Source organism: Panthera onca, chromosome B2 (genome assembly GCF_046562875.1).
Source record: "Panthera onca isolate mPanOnc1 chromosome B2, mPanOnc1 haplotype 2, whole genome shotgun sequence".
In the NCBI taxonomy this organism is placed as follows: Eukaryota; Metazoa; Chordata; class Mammalia; order Carnivora; family Felidae; genus Panthera; species Panthera onca.
Genome location: NC_138343.1, coordinates 39,620,101 through 39,642,938, shown reverse-complemented (window position 1 = coordinate 39,642,938; position 22,838 = coordinate 39,620,101). Strand labels below are relative to the sequence as shown.

At 58.9% G+C, this 22,838-nt stretch overlaps 1 protein-coding gene across 6 annotated transcripts in view; it reads right to left on the bottom strand.

Annotated features, from left to right (window-relative positions):
• Positions 1–6,690: 6,690 nt before the first annotated feature.
• Positions 6,691–22,838, bottom strand: part of FOXP4 (forkhead box P4) — a 50,736-nt gene continuing 34,588 nt past the window's right edge. Inside the window, exons 4-18 of one of the 6 annotated variants that reach the window (XM_060615482.3) lie at positions 20,490–20,612; positions 19,790–19,876; positions 18,337–18,484; positions 17,999–18,212; positions 17,646–17,750; positions 16,764–16,851; positions 15,670–15,753; positions 15,380–15,587; positions 15,221–15,297; positions 14,221–14,322; positions 11,316–11,366; positions 10,558–10,679; positions 8,994–9,060; positions 8,335–8,504; positions 6,691–7,854 (exon numbers count right to left, since the gene is read on the bottom strand). In XM_060615482.3, the coding sequence (XP_060471465.2) occupies positions 7,707–7,854; positions 8,335–8,504; positions 8,994–9,060; positions 10,558–10,679; positions 11,316–11,366; positions 14,221–14,322; positions 15,221–15,297; positions 15,380–15,587; positions 15,670–15,753; positions 16,764–16,851; positions 17,646–17,750; positions 17,999–18,212; positions 18,337–18,484; positions 19,790–19,876; positions 20,490–20,612 (1,794 nt within the window). In that variant the 3' untranslated portion in view covers positions 6,691–7,706. The remainder of the gene's footprint in view (positions 7,855–8,334; positions 8,505–8,993; positions 9,061–10,557; positions 10,680–11,315; positions 11,367–14,220; positions 14,323–15,220; positions 15,298–15,379; positions 15,588–15,669; positions 15,754–16,763; positions 16,852–17,645; positions 17,751–17,998; positions 18,213–18,336; positions 18,485–19,789; positions 19,877–20,489; positions 20,613–22,838) is intronic. The other 5 variants (XM_060615477.3, XM_060615480.3, XM_060615478.3 and 2 more) reach the window with 5 other exon arrangements.

Genomic DNA, 22,838 nt, shown 5'->3' with positions numbered 1-22,838 from the left:
TGATCTCACAGCTTGTGAGACCAAGCCCTGTGTCGGGTTCTGCACTCACAGCACAGAGCCTCCTTGGGATTCTCTCTCTCTCAACCTCTCCTCTCTGCACCCCCCAAATAAAAATAAAAAACATTAAAAGATACATAACAATACACGAGATCATTACAGTTGAGAAAATCAATAAGAAAACCTTTTCCTGGCATTCCATGCTGTGTCCCCCTCCCCTCCGCCTCTGGGCGTCCCCTCTCTCCCCTGGCCACCAAACTCATCGAAAGAGAGACCTCACCTCTGCCTTCATCTCCACTCTACACACTGACTACTTAGCTCATCCCTGTCCTTGGAAACTGCTGTCCTAGGGGGCCAGAGGCTTCCCGTTGCCAAGTCCATGGTGGTGGTGGGAGGGGATCTCCCAGGCCTTGTAGCCCATGAGTCCCATCATTGCCTCGGGACTGCCCTCCCTCCTGCCTCTTCTTCCTCCTCGGCCCCGACCATCTCTGCCTTCTTTCACAGCCGTGCCTCTTGCCCTAGTGCCCCCAGCTCTAGAATGAATTATCAGTATACTTGAAGCCCCCTGAGTGCCCCTTCCCATCGCATTCCCCACCTTCCCCAGAGAGGCAGTGACCTGAACTTGTTATCCATCTGTCCTACAAATTACTTAAATGTTTGCTACATGCACATACACCCTTACATGACATATGGCATTATTATGCCTGTTTTCAAACACTATGTAAAGGGCAATACTCTCTCCATAGCTTTCTTCCCCTTCCTTTTTTCCCTCTCAAATGTACCCCATGGATACAGGCAGGTCTTACGCATTCCCTTTCTCTGCAGTTTAATATTCTACGTGAGAATGTGCCACACTTGGAATAGACCTTTAGGACATACCCAGTTGAGGCCATTCTGGACCTTTCTTTCAGGCAGCAACCCAGTCCCGTCTTCTGTTCCGCTGTTGTTCAAAAAGCCTCCTGCTGGCATTCTCCAGAGCACCCTCCCTATTTGGGACTTTGCCGCCTGCCACCTGCCAATACGGGTGGCCACCCGGTTGGCCCCCGAGCCCCAACATTTCACCCAGCCTATCCTCCCCACACCTACTTTCTCTCCAAACGGGACACGGATCCGTCACTACTTTGCTCTAAGCTCCTCCTGGGCACGCTGCCCCATGCCCCTGGCTTGGACCCCCAGCTTGGCCTGTGGGACCCCCTCACTGCCTGGCTCTCCCACCTTTCTAGTGTCATCTTCCAGTACCGCAGCCCCTGGGGTTTTCCGGCCTTTCCCCGAACATCCGAACCGGTCCCACCCCTGCCTTGACTCACGTATTGGCCTACATGGCAAGCTCTCCCGTTGTCTTTCCTTCCAGGCTCCTTGTAAGCCTCATCTTCTCCAAGAGCCCTTTCCTGAACGCCCTTCGAAGACCAAGCACGTAGTGCTGGAACCACTTGGAAGCCTAGCCCGCTATGTGTTTATTTAAATACGAGACTGTCCCCCTCTGATGGGAGCTCCTCAGTGACGCGGGCCACCCCTTGAAGCTTCTTCGGCAACCTCAGCAGCGTCAGCACTTGCGGGATATGAACAGGTGCAAGCTTGGTGCGCATGCTTCGTATCCGCTGTTCCTCTTAATTCTCTCCTTAACCTTCTGCGAGGTCAGGGCTCCTCACCACGTTAGAGATAAGGAAATCCGGCTGCAATTCACCTGCCCGCGGCCTCGCCCACTGCCGCAGGATGTGGATGTGCCTCGGCAATGATAGTGGCGGGCTGGGCTGCTGGCGGCCCCCTGGACTCCCTGCCCCTGCCCCTCCTGCCCCGATTGAACCCTTTGTCTCCTGCCACGAGAACCTTCCCCGAGCTCCAGCAAAGCTCCGCCGCAGACCTAAAACGTCGCTCCTCTCCCCTACATTTCCTCTCCCTACATCCCAGCCTCTCCGCCAGGGCCTCCTCCAGGAGCACTCTGATCCCCCTCACCCCCAATGGTGATTGGCATCCCAGACTACATTTTATTAACAGCTATTATGTGTCGCGGGCCTAATATGTGCCACTTTTCCTACACAGGAACAGCAAGCCAGAGATGATTATCTGGCTCCAGTCTTACAGATGAGGAAACGGAAGCCCGGCGAGGTCACGAAGTTTCCCAAAGCCACAGAGCCAGCAAGTAGCGGACGCAGGATTTAGACCCTCGTTGGGCTGACCTCCGCAGGACCTGAGTTTTCTTCCTTGGAGCACCGGGCGCTCAGCCCATCTCCGTCAGGTTCTCAGCCAGAGAACCAGCTCTCTGAGAGCAGAGACCCCTCCTGGAGTTCTCTGGTGTCCACCCACCCTTACCCACCCCACACGCTTGGCCCGTCCTAAAGCCCAGGCAGTGGCCTGAGGTAGACAGTCTGAGCTCCCGGTTCAAGAGCGGGAGGGGCACTGACCCCTAGTGCGGCTACAGGCCTTCTAGTCCGGGCCGGAAGTTCCGGAGTGCCCATCCCACCTCTGCACTACCCCGCCCCCACCCCCAACGGCCCCCACCCCCCTGGCCCCGGCCCCTCCTGGCTAGGACACAGGGCCTTTCAGCCCTGGCTGCCGCCGTGACCACCTTCTCGGGAGGGGCTGTTTTTCTAAACTTTTGATCCCAGGAGGGAGGCAGACTGCAGGTGTGGAGAGGTCCTGGGCCTGTGTGATGGGACGTCTCTGTGACTACCGTGTGGTATGTGTCCCTGCCCTGGGTGTCCACAGGCTTAATTGCAGGCTTTAGGGGTGGAAGGGACCTCTCGGTGTAAACATAGCTCGAGTAGAGAGGGGCACGTGTGTGTGCCCGTGTGTGTCTGCACACGTGCTCAGGTGTATGCTTGTGTGTGGTCGTCGTGAATCCCCCACCTCAGACAAGGGCCTCTTTGTGTTCCCTGCTCAGACTCTCTGCTCCTTCAGAAGGCCCCCGGTTGCTTATTTTTATAGGGCGTTCCAGTCCTTCTCTCTCCCGTTCCCTCTGTCCCACAGTGGCTATTCCAACAAGCCCCGACTTACCTCATTCTGCCGAGAGAAGAACGGCAGCTGAGGGGCTCTTACCTCAGTTTCCCCCTTGGGAGTCTCCAAGAAGGTGGTGGGGGGGGGGCGGGGGGGAGAAGGCAAAGCAAATAGTGTCACTAAAACGCTGAGACTAAGCCACCGAGCCTCCCACCACAGTATTCCTTGTTCTCAATGCTTTGTCTGTTAATCTCTTTGATTCCTGGGTCTCAATGTCCTCATCGGTAAAATGGGGGTAATCATGGCATGTAACTCAGAGGTGTTGTGGGGGGATTACAGGAAACATAAAGTGTCTAGAATTGTGTCTGGCACACGAGAGCCCATTAAATGTTAGCAATTACCATTAAACATCTTTATTGAGCCTGTCTGCCCGGTATACTAGTCTTTAGAGACGACTTCCTTCTAGATCACTCAGTATTTCTCTTGCCTTCTCCCATTTCTGTTCAGGAGACTGCGTAGGTCACCAAGTTGGAGAGGTCCGCGAAGTCCCCACTCAACGGACGGAACCCTTTTCTGCCCTGGGCCAGAGGGGTGAAGGGTTGTTGTTCTCACCCTAGATAGAGCCCGTCCTCCCCACCTCCTCAGACCCGCAAGTTTGCCCAAAGGAGGAGCCCAAGGTCGGCTTTGGCTAAAGCGCCCTCTGCTGGTTGCTGGCAAAAGACCTTGAGCAGGGGTGGACACTTCATGGTAGAGGCAGGGAAGAGCTTTCTGAATGCGAGGGGGACTTCTGTCCAGTGCAGAGCCCAGAGCCCTACCTTCTCATCTCCAAAATATCTGGCTTGGGGTAGCCCTTTTTTGTTTGTTTGTTTGCCAGCCTGAGAACGGGCTCAGCAGATAGCCTCCCCTCTCCCCACCAGGGCAGAAATGCTAAGACCGGGATAAGCTGCCAGCCAGCTCTGACCACCTGCTCCCATTTCCCCAAACAGGAGGAAGGAGAGACAAGACCACACACACAGGGCATCCTGACAGCAAAGCACAATGAAGGGCTTAGGGGGTTGGTTCTTCTTTTGAAGAAGGTAATGGGAGAGGGCCCCACGTGGAACCTGGGAGACTAGAGAGAAAATGGGTTATTGGGTTGTAAGCCCAGTGCACTCAGAAGGTGGTGGCCCACAGCTGTCTCCTGTTGCTCATATTGTAAGCCCCTCTCCTCCTCAAAGCCCGAGATAGATCCTCCCTCCATGTCCAAGTGCACTGGCCAGACATTTGCTGTACCTCCGGGGGGGGGGGGGGGGGGGGGCGGTGGGAGGGAGGAATTAAAAACAAAAAAGCAGAAGAACACAAGTTAGACTGCAGGAAGGACTGTCCTGAGAGCGAGGCTGGGTGTAGTCTTGTCGCTTTAGTCTCTGGGGCTAGTTTGGAGGACAGAGACCTTGGTCTCCCAGGGTGGACTAAGGGAGCTGGGAGCTTGGCGCAGACACCCCAGGATTCTCTGGGGCTTTGTAGGGGGTTGGTGGGTCCCCGAGGGGAAGCGGCCGCAGTGAAATCATAGGGGATTGTTTTATTACATTGCAGGGGATGCTGCTGTCCCCAGACTACACACGCAGCCACTTCTCCTGGGCTGGCAGCCTCCACAGAGGGCAGGGAGGGCCACACGATGGCACATCGCACTGCTGCTTCTTGATACGGTGCTGGTGGGCGAGTCTGTGGGTGGAGGGTTCGGGGGCGAGGGGGGGGTGGATTCAGACTCCAGGCCGAGCTCCCCTGGCCTGACCCGCCCAGGCCATCTTGAGATGCCGGGAGGAGGTACTGGGAATTCACCCCAGGCTCTATGCAAGTGTCCAGGGGATTAGGGCAGGGGGAGGAGGTAGCCTGGACAGCAGTGAGAGAGAAAACAGGGGGAGAAAGAGGCAGAAGGTGACAGACAGTGGTCAAAAGCACTAGGAAAGGACAAGGCAGTCCTGAGACAGAGAAGTCAGCGAAGACTCCCATTTCCAGATCCTGTATCCTTTCCCGCCCCACTTGCTCCCCCACCCCCAGCTTCGTTTTTGGGAAAGTTCTAGCAGTTTGGTGGCAAGGGCAACAGATTCCAACAGGGTTGTTTTCTCCACACCTACTCCTCTACCTCCCGGCTTCCCCCCCCCCCCCCCGCCCCGCCAGGTACACACATTCTGGGGGCTCCTGCCCCAGGACAGAGGTCTGGGGGCCTTGCCCTCAAGAAGGAAGTGTTTGGAAGGTGCTCGAGGTGCTGGAAGAAGGGAACTGGTAGAGGACCCCGGTGGGTGCTGGGCACTGAGAAGGCCAGAGGGGGTCCCCCGTTGGGGAAGGACCAGGAAGTGCTGCGGGATGGAAGTCCAAGGGAGGTGTCAGGACACACGTTCGGGTTCACAGCTTCGATTTCCTTCCCTCCCTCCTCTAACCATCGAGGGCACCCCTACCTGTGGGTCAGGCTAACCCCCTTTCCTGGCAGAGCCAACCAGCACTACGACACGGACAGGGCACACAGCGGCAGGCCTGCACCCACTAACAGCCACCCCCTCCCCCATGCATGTGCACACCCAGGCCCCTATCCAGGCCCCTACGGAGGCCGAGTGATGGGCCCAGAAGGGCACCTGGGCCTGCAAGCACAGGTCTCCAGGGGTGGTGGTCCTGCAGCAATGATCATCTCCATCCCCGGAAGAAATCTCCCTGCTGAACCTACCCTTGAAGGAAGGGGTGGGGGCGGGCAGGAAGGAACAGTGACTTTGGGAGAAAAAATGGTGGAGAGACCTGGTTTGAAAGAAAATACCAGAGAACACCACCAGGGTGACAGTGGAAGAGGCAGGTGGGAGCTGCTGATAGGTTCCCTGCCCCGCCCCCCCCCCCCCCACAGCCCCCCTACCCCCATGTCCTGGTCTGCTCATGCACTCCCAGAAAGCACCCCTAAGGAGCCCCCACTGTCCACAGGGCCTCCTTCCCCCAGCCCCTCAGAGCAATCTTTCCACTTCAGTGCCTTTCCCCCCTCACCCTGGTGACACACGCAGGGCCCGGTGAATAGAGGACGTTTAATATTTCTGTGCTGGTCAAACAGAACACAGGTGGGGAGTACATAGGGGAGGGGGCGGAGGGCCCCCTGCCTCTCAGGAGGGGTGGCTTGTGAAGGGGTGTATGTGGGGGGTTCTTGGGAAATAGTCCAAGGAGGTCTTCTCAGCAAAGGGGCCTGGCCTGGGGTATCACGAGCATCCAACACACCCAGTCCATGGCCTAAGTCGGGGTCCCCCATAGGGGGTCTGTGGAGTCTCACTTCTTTTCCAGCTCCTTTGCTGGAATCCACACTCCCAGTGTGATGGGGGACTTGGTCCTAGCGAGGGGTCTGGAGAGCCCCCAGGAAGCAGCCCAGGGTTGGGACTGGGGCTCAAGGCCCACTGCCCGAGGAGTGGAGAGCCCCTCGGGATGCTGAGGGCAGCACACCTCCTTCCCTCTGCCCTCGGACCTTCCTCCTGGCTGGCCAAGAGCAGAAGTAGGGGTGAGCAGGGCCCCCAGCCTCTACTGAGTCCCAGGGTCCTCAGGGTGGGGTGGAGGAAGGGTGGAGAGAGGGTCTGGGCCACCAACAGACACTGTAAACTTTGGTTTAAAACAATAACTTAAGTGGAGGGAGGGCTTCCAGCCTGGGGCTAGGGACGGGGAGCAAGAAGGGTGGGGGTGGGGGTGGGAGGCCACAAAGGAAAAAGCCAACAAAAAGTTTTGGTTTTTGCTTCCGGCATAAGAAAGGTCTTTGGTCATCGGTTTAACTGGGGGTGGGGAGGGGGACTGAGGAGGGGTGAGGGAGGACTACCATGAGGGGACCTGTAGGCTGGGGGTGACCTGTTGGGTCACAGCAGTCACCTGTCCCTCAAGCCTGGTCTCGGCCTGGCCTCTCCCGTGACAGAGGCAGGATGCTTCCTGGGTGGCACTGGCAGCTTCAGCCTCGAGGACCTCGCGGCTCCCCCTCCATCGGCCCACCCGGCACAGACCTCTGCGAGGAAGCCAGCACTGGGCCTCTTCCTCTGCTCCCTGGTGTGTGGGGGGCAGCCGAGGGGCACCCAGTGAATGGGGTGGAGGCCCAGTTCGGCCTGGGTTCCTGTCCAGGAGCGAGGCAGCCTTGCTCTCACAGACCCCGCAGGGCAGCAACACCCCAGCTGTGGCTCTTGAGTGGGCACAGCTCAGGGGGCCCGTTTCTTCTGGGGATGGTCTGGAACGTCAGCTCCCCCCCGCCCCAGCCCAGGCCGGGGCAGGGAGAGGAGGTGGGGGCTGGGGAGATTTCTTCACAGTACGGAAAAGAAGGTGAAAGGGGCACAAATTAGGAAAGGGGGGGGGCCTCTGGCCAGAAAACACTGCCAGAGCCAGGTGCGAGGGGCCCTGGGTTTGAGAGGGGTGGCTTAGCCCCGCCTGCGGGTCTCCATGGCGCTGAGGGGCCCTGTAGGGGAGAGCTGGTGGGGGAGGAGGGCCCTGCTGCTGGTGGTTGGGGGGAGGCGGTATTCAGATGTAGGGGAGGGTCTGAGGAAGGGTCTGGGCCCTCCGATTCCTCTGCCGGTCCCAGACCAGGGGTTTGGTGTCCCTTCGGGGGCAGGACCATCGCTGCCCCCAAGCGTCTGTCAGTCAGGTCACGTTGGGAGTTGCTGGCCCAGCCTCCCCCACCCCCCCATCTGAGTCCTGGAAGTGCCTTGAGGTTTGGGTAGGGCTGAGGAGTGGGGGGGTAGGTGGGGCCTGGGTTCCGGAGGGAGGGGTCTCACCCCTGCCCTGCCTGCCCCTAGAGACCCTTAGGACAGTTCCTCTCCCGGCAGCTCCTCCTCCAGGTCCCTGTCTTCTGGAGGCCCCGCGGTGCTGGGGTTGGCGGGGCCCAGGGCGGGGCCTGGCCGCCGGTCTTCCTCTGCCTCGGCCGGCTCCTCTTTCACCTGCACCTGGTGGCTGTGACAGAAGGGATCGTGTGGGCACCCGGGGTGGGGGGGGGGGGGGGCATGTTCCCCAGCCTCCACAAACACCCAGAATTTGGGGGTGCAGTGGGGTGCCCGCAGCTCACTCCCCTAGGACCGCATCATCCCTGAGCCACTGGCGCCTGACGTCTTAGGTCTGATCTCCCCCAGAGCTCTCCTCCCAGGAAGGGGGATGTTGGGCTGGGCAGCGGTCGCCTCTGATTGGGGAGAAGACAGAGAACAGGGGGAGAGGAGGAAGGAGAGGAGGAAGAAAGCAGGAAGGAGGGAAATAAAAAGGAAGCGGAGAGAGGAGAATGAGAAGGGAGAGGGGAGGAGAGGCACCATGGGAAGGGAGAAAGAGAAGTCACTTGTCTGGGAAGACAGGTGTGTGTGGGGGGGTGTAAGAAGATAGAGACCCCACCTGCAGTGGTGTCTGAGGGGCCCCGGGGGTGGGGGATCCGTGCTGTGTGCTCACCTGTACTGGGGTGGGGAGAGGCGAGGGGGGCTGCTGCTACCATTGCTGGGCAGCGGCTCCATGGAGGCGCCCACGTCGTCGTGGCTGAGTGGAAGGAGGCTGCTGGCGGAGCCCGGGTTCAGCATGCCAGGGCTGTTGAGGAGGGGGAAGCTGCTCTCGGCCAGGGCAGCCTGGAGGGCACAGGGTTGGCCCCGTCAGCCAGCCCTATCCAGGCAGGTGCTGTCCCTTCCGTGTCCCTAGAAAGCCTCCAGGGCGTCCTGTGCTGGCAGATCTATCTTGGCAAGTCCCCAGCCCAGGCTCGGCCTTTCCCACACATCACCCCTCCCCTCCCAAGGCCAGACTGTGACCCTGACCCACTGCCTCACAACATTCCCGGGAACCTGGGAACGTGGGCCTGACCTATCCCTTCCCAGGAGGCAGAGGGCCCCGAGCCTGACGAGCCAGAGAAGGGGACACAGCTGATTATGCCGACCTCCCTCCCTGCTTTGGTGCCCCGAGTTGGGGTGGGGCAGAGGGCTGGGGTTTGGGCCCCTCAGAGTGGTCTTCCCCCTCCCAAGCCAGATGGGAGCTCTGCAGGGGAGAGTGGACGAAGGGCAGTGTGTGTGGGCAGGACAGCAAGGGGGCAAGAGGGAAAAGGGCTCCCGTCAGGGCACACTCACCTGGTAGCTGGCGTTAAGTGCTCCGTAACTGAGGCCCGAGATCATGTTCTTCACCAGGGTGGGGCTCCTGGAAGACAGAGAAGGCAGTGCTCCGTTCGTTCCTTCAGGCCTTGACCCTGACTAGGTCCTAGGTCGCCTTGCACTCGGCGATATTCCATTCCTGATGCTAGGAGGCTACGGCACGGTCAGCAGCGTCTGCCGAGCCCTGGGCGGGCTCCATCGCCCTCAACCCTCACGCTGACCCGGCATGGCATGGCACGTGCTGACAGCCCCCTTCCCGGGCCCTGGGCAGTGTCTCAGAGCCGGCAAGTGGGAACGGGGGTCCCTCCCGATGCCTGTCTTCACATCATGCCACCCCAGCAGTTTTTCTCTGCTGTCTCCATTTCCCAGTGCTTGGCGGACCCAAGCTAGAGCCCTGACCTCCCCAGTCTGTAATATCCACGCTATCTTGCCATACGGAATCGTGGGACATCTAATAACCCAGGGGCTTGGCTTGGCCTGTCCCCAGGTGCTCCACGCCAAAGGCTTGTCTGCCCAGGAAGGGGTTCAGGAGTTGGGTCAGGAAAAACCATGGCTCAAGGCTGTCCCTCTTCCATAGCAATTAATCCCCTACCCCCCATTTACAGAGCATCTGAGGGAGGTTAAGGAACTGACCCAAGCTCACCCAGCCAGTGAGAAGCAGAGGTGCATCTGAATCCAGGTCTTCTGACCAAGTGGGTAAAGAGACGTAAAGATAATCCCCCCATGTTTGGAGGGGGGCACTCAGAAGGGGATGGCTCTCCTTCCTTTTTCCAGGCCCCAACCCTGCCCAGCCCCCACAGCTGAGTGGGGTGGAGAGGCTCTTTTCCCAGGAGAAAGATCTTCGAGGGCAAAAGGCATTCACACAAATAGATATCCACCTACTTGCCTCACTTCTCTCCCCTTCCCAAAAGTCCTCTGGCCCAAGAAGCACGGGCAAAGGGTGGCCCACGTGAGGGACATCTGGGGTGGGAAGGCCACTGGGCGTTGGAAGGGAAGCCAAGGGGAGGTTTCGACCCACCCCCAGGTTCTGCAGTTTCCACTGAAAATGCTGCATGCTAGAGCGAACGCAAAAGGTGGGAGTTCAGAGACCCAGCTCTGCTGTGAATCTGCAGTACGGTGTGACCTTCCCCCAGCCCCTTGCCCTCTCTGGGTCTCCTTTCCCTATAAAACAGAGAGGTGGGGCCTGGGGTCCTCAGAGGTCAGCTCATCCTGTGATGAGATAGGGGAGTACGACTCTGAGGCTGACAGCCCCCTCACCAATGGCTACCTAGCTGGCATCTGCCCATGTCCCAGCTCCAGCCATGGCTACTTTGGGTCTCTGTCTCTGGTGCCAGGTCCCCCTAGGCTCCTTCCCCTCAGCCAGAAATAGGGACAGAATAAGACATACATGTCCTCTTTCTGATCACCTGCCACTTCCAGATTCTAGGCTCCCCACCCCCGAAGTGGGAAGGACTGGGTTCACATGGGTGTCCTGGAGAAAAATGGGGGGTGACCCGGTCCACGCCCCAGGCAGATGCCTCTGCTCGGGGCTGGGCCAACATACCCCGTCATCTTTGGCGGCCTCCGTTTCTGATACTCGCGCTCATCCACGGTCCACACGGCGCCCTTAACGTTCTCCACGCGCACGAAGCACTTGTGCAGGCTGAGGTTGTGCCGCACGGCATTCTGGGGGTGCGGAGACAGGGCGGGTGCTCAGAGGCCCCTTCCCCACTCAGGCAAGCACACACAGCAAAGTCCCTGTCCCACCATGTCCCACCTCCCCTGGCCCAAGGACAAGAAGGCTGCCCCAGGGAGGAGTCCCAGCCAGGGGCGAAGGCAGGCCTCTCTCCCGCCCTTGACCCAGGGACTGCCAGGGTCCTCAGAGCCCACAACCCATTTTACGATCTGCTCCCTTCTCCCTGCCATCTTTTGGAAAACCCTGTCTACCAACTAAATGCTATCTAGGTAGTAATAATTTGTTTTCCCGGCAGCATTGATCCGACACACGTAGCTGTTACTTGGGGCTCCTGATCACCAGGAGATCACACTCGGGCCCTGGCACATCAGTGACCTGTTATCTCAGGTGCATGCAGAATTTCCACTAGGCTTTAGAAGTTCTGGACATAAATCAGGAACCCTCGCTGCAACCTTCCTCAATTTCTAGGAGTGTGGGAACCATGACTTTGAGAACAGACAGCTTATTAAGAGCATGAGGTAAACAGCAGGCCTAATGCATACTTGTTGAAATACACGGGGAGAAAGGAGAGCACGGGTTTAGTAGCTGGGAGGCAGGAAGAGGAGAGAGAAAAGAGGAAAAGTCACCTTGTCGCTCCCACCTCCTCCTGGCAGGGTAACTTCAGGAATTGAGGCCATCTGAATTGTAGGACACTTGGGTGAGGGCGGGGGTGCTTGGCCCAATTTCCCCCGGGGCGGGGGGGGGGGGGGGCTAGACGAGGGCCCTAGCCCACCCACTCCCCGCATGGCCCTCAGTCCCGTCTCTGTGCTCTCCTCTCTCGGCTTCGCCCCCCCACCCCCAGCCATCCCTGTCCCTGTTACCTGTCCTCCCTCTGCTTCCCCCGCCTTGTCCCCATCCTTGTCTCCTCTTTACATTTCTAAACGGGGAAGAAAGCCGGCAGGGCGGGCAGCCCGTGCCCCTGGAGATCCCCTCTCCCTCTCTCCCTTCCAACTCTTGCCACTTGCAACTGGCCCGATTTCATTACCAATTTTAATTTGCCTCTAATTAAATCCTGTGTATTTTTCCGACTCGCTTGCTAATCCACGAGGGAGGCGGGCGGCTGGAGTGGAATCTCTTGGAGCGATAATTACAAAGGGCCTAATCACGCCGGGGCTCCTGCCTCGGAATAAATTTGCCCGCATTACGGGGCTCCGATCCTCCGCTTTGCAAATGAGAATGACCCCAATTTCCGAGGATGGCCTCACCGGGGCTTTTTTCCCTCATTTCGAAGCCTGATTCGTGATGAGAGACTAATTCGTTACGCTGAAACATTAACGGCAATTTAAGGGGTCTGGCGGGGGGCTGTGTAAACAAAAGGACGGGCCCACAACACGGGCCCTGAGAGGGGATGGACACAGGGGGCGGGCTGGTGAGGACCACTGGCTTGGCAGATGGCAGCTCTGTCCCCGGATGAACGGCAGCTGGCCTGGCCCACGCTGGTGCCTGACCCTTCTGCCCTGGTCTGAAGTGGACAGCAACTCAGGGTGTGGGCCAGAAAGGGTGAAGAGGGAGGAGGGGACGAGATACAGTTGAGAAGAGGCGGGGCCTCAAGGGGCAGACGAATGGGTGGAAAGTGGAAGGGGAATAGTTGGGTGTAGACAGGGTACGTTTCCTGAGGAACAGGGATGAAGCCTGGCTGCAAAAATCCTGAGGGTGAAAGTGGACCACGAGCAGGGACAGATTCTACTGTGCCACAGGTAGGGAGGGCACAGGTAGTGCCCTAAGTGGCAGAAACAGCAGCAGGGCACTAACTAGGAAGGTCAACTGCTCCCCCAGCTCCCGGTGTCGCACTGGGACCTACACTAGGTGAGGGGGGTGGAGGTGAAGACCTGGGAGTGAGAGACACATGACTGGGATGACCCTGGCTGGGTGACGACTGAAGGTGGCATGGGAGGCCAAAGGCACTGGGCTAAAGGGGAGAGGCTTCAAGATGGTCATTGAGGGGTTTCAGGAAGTCCCCCAAACCAGCTCCTTCTGATCTCAAGAAAGGACAATGGGGTGATACAGTTAAGAGAACAGGAAAGGAGGGTAGGTGGCTAAATGACACTCTGCCCTCAGAAGGAGGTTGTCTTATGAAGTGAGGCTCTATAGTCTCACCCCCAAAGACAGAAGATTACTCTGCATCATTAACATAAACGTTAGATAAAAACTGTAGTGATCCTTTATGTTTGCATAGAACTCTTCTCATTTATAAGACCAGGCATCCAAACTGGCCTGGAGGTTGGAGACCGGGCTAGATGGTCCCCACAAGGCCCTGCTGGCTCAGGGAGAGGGCAGGACTGTGGTTGGCAGGAAATGACATCATTCACAGCCAATCAGAGCAGCTGTCCCAGCCCAACAGCCTCTTTCCCAAGCTTTGGGAATTGGGCACAGGGATACGGAAGGTCATAGAGCAGTGTCTCCTGCTGCAGTTAGCACATTTCGGGGCAGAGGAGACCGGGCCCTGTGCAGACCCCACCCAATCCGGCACTGGTGGGGAGGGGGCCTCAATGACACTTGTTGAAACCTAGAGGGGTGGTGGGGCGGCAGCCTGTTTTGCTGCACTTTCCAAGATGGCCAGCAGGGGGACTCAAGAGCCAGGGATCCAATTAAGGTTCTGAGACCCAGGGACTCTTTCCCGGGTGTCTAACTTTCCCTGCAGGGTGCCAACAATCCCTTCTCCTCTCCCCTCCCCCTTCCCAGTTTAGATATCACCTCCCCACTCTGCTGCACAGACCCTCATACTCTCACCCATCTCTCTCTCTCTCTAACACACACACACACACACACACACACACACACACACACACACATCCCCTCCTGGCTATGGAAAACCAAATAGCTGAGTGCCCCAGTCCACATCTCAGTGTCCCATTTTTCTAGGGTCCCTCCCTTCCCTGCCTCTGGTCCCCTGAGAACACTCTATGGCTGAAGGTGCTGAAATGACTAATTGGATCGAGACAATTATCTTCCTGCCGCCATGGCAGAGCTGGGGAGAGGGTGTGAGCGCCTGTGTTTGTGCCCCAGCACAGTCTACGGGTCTTGCTTGGTCCATCCACGTGTCCGGGCCTGCACACTGCCCACCCCACCCTACGCTTCCGAACATGTACCTTTAGCCAAGATACCTAGACCCTTAGGGTCTCTTGAGGGTGTAACCTGGCTCTTCCTAACAGGCTTGGGCATTACGGACTCCTGGAGGCCCTACTTCATGGGGCTGGAGTCTCTGGGGCCTGTCGGGGAGCACTCCGGAGAAAGGAAACTTTCTTCCCAGAAGGAAGGCAGCACAAGGCTGGAAAGGAGGGGCTATTAATAAGCAGTTTGGGAACATACTATATAGCCCATGCTGAAGTGGGGGTGGAGGGGCCCATGATGCGGCCTGGGCCCTGCTGGGGCCATTTTCGTAGAACTGCTCCTCCGAGGGGACTAAATGTTATGCACCCTTGGTCTCAAAGGGAGGTGGACATGTCCAAGGGTGACTGGGGCCCTTGGGAAGGAGGAAGGAGCATGCCTCACCTTCCAGGTGGCAGTGTTTCTCCGGAAATAGGCGAACATCCTGGTGAACCAGTTATAGATCTCATTCAGGGTCAGCTGCCTGTCGGGGGTTTCCAGAATGGCCTACGGGCAAGAGAGAAGCAAAGAGACCCTTAGTCTGGGCCTCGAAGGGTCACAGGCCTGTGTTCTCTACCTTTTGCCTGGCCCAACTCTCACCCCGAGGAGAGAGGACACCCACTACAGAAGCCTGTGGGACAAGAGGACTGGTGGGTGCCTGTCGGTCCCCTGATGGGAGCAGGCTGGTTACAGCCCAGCCAGGGGCCAAAGAAAACACGAGCCTCAAGGGCTACGCACTTGTGCAAGCAGCACGTGACTTCCTTCTGGAGGGAAACTGGTTTCAAGCACCCCTGCCCTGGAGTGGGAATGAAGCAGCGTTCTCAGGAAAGAGATGTCCTCGGGGTGGGGGCCATTTGGAATTTATCCTAATTTTGGCAGAGGGCACCCAAAGCATGAGATGGGGTATGTATGCAGCACGTATGAGAATAAGTGTGAGGATGTGTGTGCCTGTGTGTGGAGATCAGAGCAAGCGGACGTACATGTAAACGTACGTTAAGCATTAAGGACATGAGGGAGGGAACACAGGGGTGTGTGTGTGTAAGAGGGTTGGGGGGAGGGGGAGAGGGGGCAGGCAGACAAAGGGTAAGCCTATGAGAAAATAATCTCCTAGAAGTGTATGTACATGGGAGTGAGAGAACGATTGACAGTGGGTATGAGCAACAAAAAATAATGCGTGTGCCCCCAGAGACATATCTGCACCAGCAGGTGCTGAGGCAAAGCCTGTGCCAGAGGCCGTACGGCTGGGAAGGAAAACCCATGTGCCAGGACAGGACAGGTGTGGGAGGGGAAGTCTCTCCTCTGGCCCTAGGACCCTCCTGGAGGCTGGGGCACTGAGGGTGTGTGTGTGTGTGTGTGTGTGTGCAGCCTGTGTGCCCTTCCCACCCCCTGTACCATCCACACTCACCTGGCGGATGAGGGAGGCATAGGTGAAGGGGGGCCTGACGTCAGCGTTCTTGTAGAACTCATGATTCTGGGCCAGCTCTGGGGGAGACAGGCAGAGGGTGAGGTAGCCAGCTGGGGAGTCCGGCTTGCGGGGGAAAATGACCCTCCCGGCAGTCCTTACCTGAGGAGATGGGGGAGCAGAACTTGTCGCTGCTCCTCCGCCGGGCGGGGCCCCCGCTGTGCAGGGAGGCAGAGCTGAGGCCGGGGGGCCGGAGGGGGGTGACAGGGGCAGCGGCCGAGGTGGGGGGGTGCACGAGACCATCTGGGAAGGAATCTGCTGCAGACACGGTCACCTTGGAGAATGAGGAGGAGCCAGGGACCGGGTTCAGCTGTGAGCAATGGGGCGGGTGCTGAGACCAGCGCCAAGGGTGGGGGTCCCGGGAGGGCCGCAGGGAGGGGTGAGTCACTCACCGGCTGGCTGAAGGGCTTGGGCTCGGAGGGCCGCATGTGCAGGTGTGCCATCATGGCCTGCAGCCTCTCACTCTCCTTGGCGAGCTGTGAAGAGGCGGGAGGTGGACAGGGGCTGAGCCCCAGGGGCCTCCAGTCCTCTTACCCCTCCACCAGACACCCATGAAAACCCCTATTCCCACCACCCGTCTCCTCCACACCTCAGCGGTCCCCTACTGCTGGAAAGCCTCAGCTCCACCCTGCCCCCTCATACCCTCAAGGCCAGGGCCTGGGGCCGCCGCCCACTGCATAAAGCACCCCCCCCCCCCCCCCCCGCCTTCCCCTCAACACTGTGTGTCCCAGGCTCAAGCTCAGCAAGCTGCTACAAGTCAGGGGCCTCCTTCCTCATGGCACAGGCCTTTTCTCCCCATCGAAGGCAGAGGCTGTGGTTGAACAACACCCAAGTTCAGTGGCACTTGTGTGTGAGAGGGTCCTCGCGCGATGAATGGAGACGTGGGAATGGATGAATGATTCATTCACCCCCATTCATAAATTCAATAGATCTTTCACAACTGCCCTCTCATGGCAGGGCGCTCTGCTAGGTGCCGGAGGGAAATGGGTTTATGCTGACTGGCTGCCTGACGGACTGCCCTGAATGGGCTTCAGAGTGCACGCTCGGGAGACAGACTGCCTAGGTTCTAATCCCCGCTTGGCCACCCACTGGGTGAGTGACCAGAGGCAAGTTTCTTCACCTCTCTGGGCCTTAAGTTTCCGTATCTGTAGAGTGGGGATGGTAATAGTACCTGCCATATGAGGTTGTTTAGAAGATTCCTCGAGTTATACAGGTAAAGTATTTAAACCAGCACAAAGGGCGTGCTCAACGTGTTAGCTGTTAAATGTTTTTATTGTTTTTATAAGGATGGCACTCTTCTGGCCACCCCCCCCGCCCCCCACCCCGGATTTGCTCAGAATCAGACTGCGATCACCTCGTGACCTCGGCTATCAGGAACAAGAAAGCATAAGATGACCCTTCCACGAGACCCTCTAAGCCCCTCCTGGAATGTCAGTGCTGTAGGTGGGGCAGGGCCCGGAGGTCCCCAGATCCCTGCAGCGCACACCTGGATCTCCAGCTGTTGTACCACCTGCATCTGCACCCGGCACTGGGCTGTGCTCCGGTCATCCAGGGCGTGCTCTGTGTTGAGGTGTCTTGGGGGAGGGGGAGGGGGCAGAGAAGAGAAAGTTGGGCCTGGCTTTCCAGCTGCTACTACCCACCCCCGCCACCGCCCCCGCCCCACCATCCCATGCTCTAATCCCACCCACAGCTTGGAAAGTAGACAGACCAAGGGATACAACGGGAAAGAGGTGGGAAAGAAAAAAACACCAAACAAAACAAAACAAAAAACGGGGCAACGGGGCAACGAAGGAAGCCGCCTTCTCGTCAGCCTCCTTTGATGTCTTTGCTAAAATCGCAGCTACAGAGAGATCTAATTGCAAATGAACTAATTAAGTAAACCTCTGACGAAGCGTGAAAACAATTTGTTTGACCCTGATGCTGCAAGGGTCTGGGAGACAGCGGAGTTAATCAGTCAGTGACAGAGCCTGGCACGGCTGTGGCAGCTGGCCGCCTGCTGCCAGCCGCCTGTCGGCCTCCCTCCCTGCCTGTCCACCGGCCTTCCGGCCTGTCACCAGGCCATCAGTCTCCGGGGCTGAGTCTGTGGGGAAGCTGGGGAGGGTGGTGGGGGGCGTCCTCTCCTGCTCCTCACACCCCCACCCTGCTGAGCTCTTGACAGCCTGGGGATGGGGTACACAGAGGCTGCAGGCCCTGCGACATATTGGAGGGGGGAGTGATCAGGGAGCTGGTGGGGGCAGGGAAGGAGCTAGGTACCCCAGGCGTGAGGACAGCAGGACAGCTGGCGGCTGGAGGCCCAAAGAGGGGCAAGCTAGGTGGCCGGCTGGGGAGTCAGGGGCCCCACGGAAAGGCTGCTGGGGGTGACACCTACTTGATAAACTGGCCAAGGTCTTCACACAGGGTCTCACAGCCTGGCCACTTACACTCTCCGTGTCCGTAGAGGGGGTGGGAGCCTGGCGTCTCCTCATGGGAGGAGCTAGGAGAGCAGGACGGAGGCAGTGGTCAGGGACCCTAAAGACTCCAACAGCCCTGGCTCCCCCCGGCAGTTGATGTTTCTGTCCCTACTATGGGTTTCCCAGAAGCCGGGAACAATTTCGTGTGCCCTGGGAGAGGGGTGAACATCCAGAACCCAGCTGCACCTCCCCACCCAATCCCTGGGGCTCCAGGGGCACCCCGGGGGCAGGGGCAGGTGTGCAGCACCCTCTCCCAACCTGGGCCCCGCACCTGTCTCTCCGAGGTGTGAGCACAGTGGGCTGTCCGTTGGGCAGGGTGTGGTGGGAGAGAGGGGGTGAAACTTTGGGGGGGGCGGCAAACGAGGTAGCGGTGGTGGCTGAGCCAGTGAGGTCCAGCCCCTCCTGCTTGACGCTGTCCTCGGCGGGCTGCCCGGGGGCACCCTCGCCCTTCCACAGCTGGGGCAAGTCCGTCGGGCACACGGCTGCTGCGGGAGAAAGAAAGGCGGGAGGCTGGCAGGGCCCCCGGAGAATCCACGGGGCTTCCCGCCTCACCCCAGGGGAGCGGGGGTGGGCCAGGTCAGGCGGGGTGGGGGGGGGGGGCGCACTCACCTTGCGGGAGGGTCTGGAGGGGCCCTGAGGCTTGGCTGGGCTGCAGGCTGACCAGCCCCTGTCTCTGCAGGTTGAGCAAGTGCTGCTGCTGCAACTGTTGCATTTGCAGGAGCTGCTGCTGGAAGGCCAGCTGCTTGTTCCCCAGTGCCTGGTGGGGGGCCCGAGGGGGCGTGCAGAGAGGGGTGCCATCGGCCGAGGGCGAGCCGTCTGGCCCCCACCCTGCGGCGACCCCCTCCCAGGGCCTGTCAGCCCCCGGAGCTGTGGGAGCGGCGTCCGCGGCTGCTGCCTCTCTGCTCCCGGCCCAGCTTCCATAGGGCTGCATGCCTCCTCGCAGTAAACACACGCACGCACGCACGCACGCACGCGCGCAAACACACACAGCGGACCCAGACACGCAGCACGATGCCCTCCCTGCTCCCGCCCCCCTCCTTCCGCTGCCTCAGCTCCCCGCACCGCAGCTGTGCTCGCCTGGAAAGGGGGGGGTGGGGGGCTCTCATCACAATGATCGATGAGCCTGTCAGACTCCGGGGGCCACTCTCCCCTGGCGGGCACCCTTCCCACATGCCCGGGTGCCCCCCTTCTGCGCTGAGGAGGGGGCCTACCCCCTCCAGCTCCTCTCCTCGCCTGCTTCTTAGATACAAGGAATCAAAGAGTCTGACGAGACTTTCAAAGATCGGCATCGGCTGGTCATTGGGACCCAGGCCCAGGGAAGAGCCACATCGCTACTGCTCAGTGGCACGCTTGCTCGCTGTATGGGAGCTCTGCTCTCTCCCTCTCTCTCTGCCCGCCCCCCCTCCACCCCCTCCCCCCAACTCAGTTCTTCACACAGGCACTGACAAGTCTGGCCGTCAGCAAGTCTTTTCTGAGTCCCAGGAGCCAAGCAAGTCCTGGGTGCTTGGGAGGCAGGGACGGCTCTGCCTGCCTGCCCTGGGGGTGGGGTGGGGGGCTGGCTATTCAATAAACCCAGCCTAGAGATAATGCAGAGAATGCAACAATTACAAGACTGTTGAGGGGGAGGCTGCTGGGCTTTGGGGAAATGACTAGGCATCACCAGGGCAGCCTTCTGGGAAGAGGCAGCTCAGGACTTGGCTGTGGTTTGGCCAGCTGAAGGGGAGGCTCATGTCTAGGGCATGGAGGGAGAGCCAAGGGGCCTGGTATGGAAGCTCAGGAGACGTGTGGCCCAGATGAGGTGAGGGGATGCAGGCTAGGGAGTTCTCTGGAGGGGAAGGGCAGGATATGACAAGTGGCCGAGGCTGGGGCAGGGCTGGGGTGGGGGGGGTGCAAGTGGGTAGGAAAGGGGCCGACAACAAAGCAACCGGTCATGAGCAAGGACCGTCGGACGCTCATACACACATCTACACGCCCGTGTGCGAGGAACACAGCAGGGCTTAGCCTTCTGCTCTCGTTAATCCAACAACACAAGGGCACAGCCAGCCCTGTCCAAGCCCCTTACCTCTTTGGGTTGCTGCTTCCCAGCCTGCTGTTGGGTGAGGAGCTGTAAGTGGAGCTGCTCTTGCTGCTTCTTGTAATATTCCTGCAGCTGGGTGGAGGGTTGGGGTGGGAGCGGGGGGAGGGGAGAAAGGGGTGGCAGGGGTGGGAGTGGGTTACCACGGGTAGGGAACTGATGACCCTACAGCAACCCCAGCCTGCTGTTAACTGGGCTCCCGGAGGCAGAAGGAGGGAGTCTCACTGGGGCGGTGACACAGACACCCTGCAGGGAGATGTCTGCTCTCCTTAGTGGGCTCTGAGGGTCCCCAGCAGGGCCTGGATGGAGAGGCGGTGGAGAAGGGAGAGGGGGCTTCACCCACAGCTGTGAGCCCTCCCTGCCTCTTGGTGGGTCTCCTGAACAGGTCACAACAAGGTGCCAGGAGGTTCCAGTACTCTGCCCTTCCCTGGGGTTCTGGATATAGAGGTGGGGTCCGTACAAGGAGGAGTCTGGGGGTGCTGCTGTGGGACAGGCCTGACCTCTGACCTGTCCCCAGCGGCCCTGGAGGAATGCAGACCAGTCCAGCCTGAGCAGTCTCTCTGGTTCCTGCCACTGCTTTGGCCAGCAGTGATGTTGGCAGTAAACAGGGTGGGAGATGGGAAGCCAGCACCTACCCTGCCCCCCCCTCCTCTCTTAGACTTCCCAGCTGCCCCGGGGCCCGACTCACCTGCTGGAGCATGAGCGCTTGTTGCTGCTGGAGCAAGGCCTGCAGCTGTGGGGGTGACAGGATCTGCTGCATCTGTTGGGGGGTAAGCATCTGCGGCGACATCATGGCCACCGACACAGGCACCTGTGGGATTTGGCCCCATTAGCCTGCTCACCTCGATCCCACCCACAGTATGGTGGCATGGACTGGAGTGAGACTGCCTGGGTTCAAAATCTGGCTCTGCCACCTGCCAGCTGTGTGTCTTGCGACAAGTGACTTACCTCCCTGGTCTCTGTTTTCTGGTCGCTGAACAGGAAGGAGCAGTCAGTAGAACCCATAATGCTTCTCCCCCGGGGGACAGGCCACACCGGGCCCTTCCCAGTTCTTGCTCAGTCTAATCTGACAGCACTGTCTACAAGCTGGGCCTGGCCAGGAGGGCGGTCTGCAGCTATGGGAAGAACTCAGAAAGTGGCCCGCATGGCATGGGGACTCTGGCTCTGATCGTGGACATGTCACAGACTCTCACATACCTGTCTAGATGGCACACACAGGTGTAGTTAAGTCAAAGGGGGGGGGGGGGGGGCGGGTGGAAAGAACACCAGGCAGGGAGTTTGGAGGCACGCTGCTGCTGCTAGCCCTGGAATGAATTTGCTGTGTGACCTCTAGGCAAGTCACTTGGCATCTCTGGGGCGTCAGTTTCCTCAAATGTGAAACAGGGATTGAACTACAAGAGGACTCCCAGTAGGAACGTGCAGGAGTCTCAAAGTAGAGCAGCTTTCTATCCCCTGCCCTGGGTTAGGCCTCTGTGGGAGGCCTGCAGGACCTAGCTACCAGCAAGAGGTTCCTGGAAAAGCAATAACATCATTCTTTTCTCGGCCCCACCTCCCTGAAATCCCCAGGCTGGGGCAGTCATCGCCAGGGAGGCCCAAGTTGCAACGTTGTCTTCTCCCGTTGTTTTGGCAGGGCAGGTGCCCTGATGGGGCTCTATGCCAACCCCACCGCTCTGAGCCCGGCTTGTCTAATCTCCCCTCCCACGGCCAAGCCCTAGAAGCGCCCCCACAACCCCCCCTTTCCCACACACAGCAGGCACTGAGTGTTTGCACCCCTGAGCTGAAATACCTTCCCCAGCAGATCAGAGGCCCCTCTGCCAGCCCAGGGGTGGGGAGGGGTTCGGGCAGCCCAGTCAGGGAGGGGTATCCTGCAGGGACTTGTCCTGGGCAGGATGTGACAGGTTATGTCCTCAGGGGACTTGTGGCCCTGTCACCTCCCCCTCGCCTCATGGGTGGGGCAAGGGAGAGGAGTTGGTTCCCTTCTGGATCCCTGGCAGGGGCAGGACTCAGCCTCAAGCCACCAATTAGGGGCTTCCCTGACAGAGGAGCAGCAGGGGAAGTGTGGTGGATCCAGGGACATCGGGGAAGTCCCAATGCCCCCAATTCTTCTCCCCCACCCCCCACCAACAACTAGTGGCTGAGCCCCGGCCCTGGGCTTTTCTCCTTTATCCCAGTCATCTCTGTGCCAACAGCCTGGGGTGGGGCACACCCTAGCTCTTTAGCTGTGATGCTCTGTGTGAATGAAGGCTCCCAGGGGCCTCTAACGAGGAGCCTTAAATGGCAGGGTTGGGATTCACACCCAGGTCTGTGAACTCCATGGCTCCTGGTGTTTCTATGTCCCACACTGCCTTCTCCAGCCCAGAGCAGGTCTTGAGGAAGGTCTGGAAGAGTATGTGGAAACTGAACTTATCCAGGGAGCTGAGGGGTCAATGAGGCTGGAGATCCAAAGTCCAGCCTCCCTTTTTACAAGCATATTTGGAGGAGACTCTAGAAAGCCAGGGTGTAGGGGTCTTCTGGTCCTCACTCTCAGAGGGGCCGGGGCCGAGGGGGCAGACAATAGCACAGACCCACGCCCCTTGCAGGCTGTCCCCAACGCTGGGAGGTGGCTCAGCTGTCCTTTTTTTCCTCCTTCCATGGGGGTGCCCACCATGGTGGTACTGAGCTCAGTCCTGGATTCCTGGGGCAGGTGACCTAAGTTCCTGTCCCTGACACTGACCATCCTTTGTACCCCATCTCATCTCCTACCAGACCTCCAATTGCTAATTACATGCCTTTAGGCACCCAGACCCTAAGTTCTACAAACTTTTGAAGCTGGCTCCTTTGTGCATATTGTCTCACAAATCTTTACAGAACCCCGAGGAAGGAGGGTCTAATCCTCATACTATTTTACAGATGAGGAAACTGAGGCCTAGCGGAGTCAAATCACCTGCCCTTTCCTCAAAGGCACAATGGGAGAAGGGGTAAGTGAAAGTGATTTGTAGGCCATCAAATTCCATACAAATGCAGGGAAAACTACTTTTAAAAACATTCTGGGTTTTCC